General features: G+C 41.1%; 1 protein-coding gene across 2 annotated transcripts in view; it reads left to right on the top strand.

Moving 5' to 3' along the window:
* Positions 1-4134, top strand: part of TMEM177 (transmembrane protein 177) — a 4674-nt gene extending 540 nt beyond the window's left edge. Inside the window, exons 2-3 of one of the 2 annotated variants that reach the window (XM_035332003.1) lie at positions 1979-2125; positions 2989-4134. In XM_035332003.1, the coding sequence (XP_035187894.1) occupies positions 3003-3938 (936 nt within the window). In that variant the 5' untranslated portion in view covers positions 1979-2125; positions 2989-3002 and the 3' untranslated portion in view covers positions 3939-4134. Of the gene's footprint in view, positions 1-1978; positions 2126-2394; positions 2508-2988 lie in introns of those variants that run through there. The other variant, XM_035332002.1, reaches the window with a different exon arrangement.
* Positions 4135-4600: the final 466 nt, after the last annotated feature.

Genomic DNA, 4600 nt, shown 5'->3' with positions numbered 1-4600 from the left:
CGTTTTGAACTTTTGCAACTAAAAGTCTCACAGACTCCAGTGAATTTGCTTGAATGAGTGCCCATAAAACCACAGCGAGCTAAATAGTATTTCAGCCCCTGGGGAAGGCCAGCATACAAATTCTGATGTGACTTTAGCAGAACTAACTAAATGAATAGGAATTTACAGGCTTTGGTCCGTATAAATTGCCTTGTCATTTCTGGTTGCCTTCCTTACAAGTAAGTTGAGCAAAGTTTATGGATAAAAATGCCATACACAGCTGGGGCCGCAGTGTGATTTATTTGCGTGAACAGAAAAATCTGCAATGAACCTAGGGGAAGATTTGAAAGCACAAGTGCTGACAGGTTTTGAGGACATTTTTTCTTTTATTTTCATGAGAACTGGCCGTCACAAGAAATGAATAGGCTGGTGGCATTTCCAGTTTATTCCCGCATTAGGTTGGTGGCAGGACCATAGGATTTAATCCAGACAGAATTACAGCACGGGCTGCAGGGGGGCTATTCACAAAGATTTGAGACCTTACCTGCACAAAGTGTAATTAAAAAAGGCTTAACAACTGTAGCAACTGTTAGAATTTTTCCAATCGAAGCAGGAAGAAACCTAGTTGTACAGGGAAGCAGGTGTTCTTGCCTTGTGCTGTGGAGGTGCATCCCATTGTGGCTGTTCAGGAGAAGTGTGCAGATAAACAGAGTGCTTCCTGGCTCGCTTTCCTGCAGTTCAGCCAGCTGTCCAGGTGTTCCTCGGGGCATGCGAGTTGCTGACCGGGTGGTATTGAACATCCCGTGCGCTCGGCAAGCACCATTTAATCATACAAGAATGGATACTATGCTGTTTTTCAGTGTGGTCTGGCCTTCCTCGCACTGTACATGAGCTGAGGGAGTAATTTTTTCCTTGCTCTGTTTCTGATCTTAAAAAGGTCTGTTAGCCAGCCTGAAAGAGAGTTTGCTCTCATGTGAGTGGGAGAAACTTGGGAAGTCCTTGGCTCAGCTTCATATGTGGGTCAAGTGCGAGTCTTCATATAATCACACCCTTTGAAGTGCTGCCCCCCTCATTGTAAATGGCGTGACCTTTTCAATCAGATCTAGACTAACAGTCTAGATTTGCCAAGAGGTCATTAACTCCCAGGAGGTTGTTTGGTTTAATATTAACATTTTCTGTTTTATAGCTCCGCTATCAAGGATGTTAACTCCTGAAATTGTGTTTCACCCAAGCTTTTGTTGCTTTAGCATTTTTTCTGAAATAACTTTGTCAAACAAATCACAGCCACCGGTCTTCAGCAGTGTTGGAATACCACTAGTTATTATAATAAGAAATACAAATTAAATTATTGTATACTTACATGCACCATTGTTTTTATTAAGCACTCGGTATGTGTGCAGTGCACTATAAACATTAAACAAGGTTATTCTTCCCCTGATGAATTTATAGTTTGAAAGAGCTTCATAGGAAGGAGTAGTAATAACATATCGTTAAAGCACCACCTTTAATTTAATTCCTTTTTGTTTCCCTGTGGTTAATATTAATTTGCTGTTGATCCTGACTGGTGTATCCTGGCATATCACGCAGTGCTGGTTTATGATGTTACAGCCCCCAGTTGTCCACTCCACCCTCTGTGGGAGGTTATTGTTCAGCCCGAGTGGAAGAAAAGAGCAAATGTCTGTGTTCAGCTGCTGCAGTACAAAGCCCAGCAGCATAGCTGAGGCCCACCTTTGATGGTGCTCTATGCTAAGACCTTGGTGGTTGTATCAAAGTACAGTTTCCTTCTGCCTTTCCTTCTTTCCTTCTATCTCCCTTGGCTTCCTGTAAGGACAGCTGGAAATAGTCATGTCCTAAACAGCTAAAGCAGGACTCTCCACAGCTCATGTGGTAAAGCTCTGAGAGAAGAGGCATTGCGAGATGCAAATGGAAACAGGCACCCAATTATCACTGATGTCTATGGGACTTAGGTGCTTAATTAGCTTTTATATCTTTATCATAGCATCATTTTAGGAGAGAATTCTGTAGCCTCTGGGATTTTTTAAGAGATTGGAGCTTTCCTGGGCAGAACACATCATATGGCTTGGTCCATGAAAGGAACTGATACTCCCCGAGGGAAGCAGGAATCTTGAACTGAAGGACTTGGCAGGTTTGAAAGTTTTTATATTTATCTGCTTATTTAAAGAGTCACAGTGTAGTCAGCTACCCTGAAACAGTTTCTGTTCTAGTTTGTGCTCTGGATTGCATGAATTATTTGTCAGACAAATTATTTTAGAGGAAAAATATTTAAAAGTTGCCATTAAAAGCATGTTCTTTTTGGGAACAGCTGTTTGCTGAGTAAGCTAGAACCATAGCCAGGTAGTTGAAATCTGGAAAAACTAGAGGAAACTCATACTGTTCTTTATTTTTTTTTTCACATTGAAATGGATTATCCATTAGAAAGAACTCCAAAGGCATATTCTGTCTCCCAAAAATTTCAGAGGAAGATCTGATCCCATTTTGGATGTTGTAGCCAAGCTCAAGTTACCAAGGTTAGTGTTGAGGCAACTAAGTAAAATTCTTGGAGATGCACTGTCAAGGAGGTTAGAGATTAATTTAATTATTGGCTCTTTCTGGCTGTAATCTCTACAGTCTGTTCCTGTAGTGGACTGCAATGAGAGGACTGCGATGGCAAGGAGTAGATATGTGTGTGTTGGGTAAATAGAGAACGTGTATTGATTGCTGGGGGCAGGAGGTCATATGGTGGCTTTATTATTGGCTTTACAGCAATAAATTGATTTACTGGAGGAGAGGAAGAAGTTAATTCTTTGTATCAATTATCCTGTGTTGTTCAGAGGCCCCCAAATTAGTATCACTTTCTCAGTAGAAGTATTTTGTGTTTTGTTAATGTAAACTAATATTTCATTGGTTATTGTACTCTGCTGTTTCTCATGTTGTTTTGTTTTTAAAATGGTACATAGATGAGAAACAAATTTATGCACACTTTAATTCCTGATTTTGTGTTATGAACAGGTTAGGATTTGACTATGGGAGTGCAATTCCTGCAGAAGGCATCGGTGTGGGTAAAGAAGCGCAAGATCACTTTGTTGGCTACTTCTTGCGTGGGACTGTTTGGCGCTAACCTTTCCTATCATGTGTTTCCTGAGCAGACGTTCAAAGTGTTGCATGAGGGCTGGTCGGATGGGCAGCCAGCTGAGCTTTCACAGAGGCTCAGTGGTGTCTTTCAGGATGTCCTTCAAGATACTGATGTGAAGTCCAATGACTCCTATCGAGCTTTTGCTGCTTCTGGCTTCCACCCAGTCAGTGCTGGAATCCCCTGGCTGCCTGCGGGTTCTTTGGTGGGCATACCTCCTAATTTTGATAGCACAGTTGAGGACAAAAAAGGAATAGTCAACCACGTTGTTGTGATCAATGGCAAAGAGGTAGACTGGGAGAGCAATGAAGGTGTTGCTTTGAAGGAAGCTCTGACATTTTCACTTGAAGCACAGAAGTTTGCAATGGCCAGGGAAGTTGTGTATTTGCAGAATGGCAGCCCTTTAGCAAGGGCAGTCGTGGCTCCAGTTTGTTTAGCTGGTACGTGTCTTTGTGGGGTAGGTGTAAAGATAGCTCTGGGTTTATCTACTGGCCCCAAGATACTTCGCAGCATCTGTAACCTCACAGTTGCTGCCGCTGGACTAATCTTCTACTATGTTTGTTATGATGCTGTGACCTATTACCTAGACTGCAAGGCTGACAGAAATGCAGCTACTGTTTCCAAAGACTATGCCAGAGGTGGGGTGGAATTTTATGATAAAATCTTGTCCCGCAACAGAATTCTTCGTGCACTGATGGGCAAAGAAGGAATGAAAATGTATGCCCCAAGTGGTAACCTTTTCCCAAGGCACTGGTTCAGAATAAAGTATACCCCGTACACTTACCGAAGAGATTTGATTGTTAATATTTTAAGAGAGCTTCAGGCATAGGAAGGGAGTGCTTGAATTTTAAACTTGTGAATTATGTATTCTCTTGGAACACTGCTGTGCTGCCTTTTTTTTTTTTTCCTCTGTATCTTCATTAGAATTTTTGGGTTTATTTTTGCATATAGTTCGGAAAGAGTTATTGCACATTCTGTGAATAAAGAATTCTCTCTTAAAATATTAAAGACTTGCTTCAAAAGTGCTCTGTTCTGTGTGCATCTTAAATCACAAGACCACTGAGAAAGGGAACTTCTCAGATGCTGATCTGGAAGTTCTGTTGCTCTGCTCTGCTCTGACTTCCTGCTAGTTCCAGGCTGGAAAATGGAAAGGGTAAAGTCCAAGAGAGAGTTAGGGGAGCACTATCATTTAAACATTTTTTTTTTTTTTTTAATTCATTTTTGCCATTATTCTTGTGGTACAACCCAAAGATGTTTAGAAGACTGGTCAGTCTATATTGTACTGTTAAGTAGATACCAAAACACAGTGCTTTTGTTCTGTGTAAGTTCTTAAGCTGCATACACTGCAATCACCATTCTTTTGCAGGGAAAACTAGTTATGCTGCCATTTATAATAACACAGCTAGATTATTACCAGAACCTGAGTGATTTAGGTTAAATCTAGTTCTGTTTTCTACACGTTATTGTGAGTGCAGTGGGTATATCTTCAGT

Source organism: Oxyura jamaicensis, chromosome 7 (genome assembly GCF_011077185.1).
Source record: "Oxyura jamaicensis isolate SHBP4307 breed ruddy duck chromosome 7, BPBGC_Ojam_1.0, whole genome shotgun sequence".
NCBI lineage: Eukaryota > Metazoa > Chordata > Aves > Anseriformes > Anatidae > Oxyura > Oxyura jamaicensis.
The sequence above is the reverse complement of the archived record's forward strand: the minus strand, read 5'-3'. Positions and strand labels throughout refer to the sequence as shown.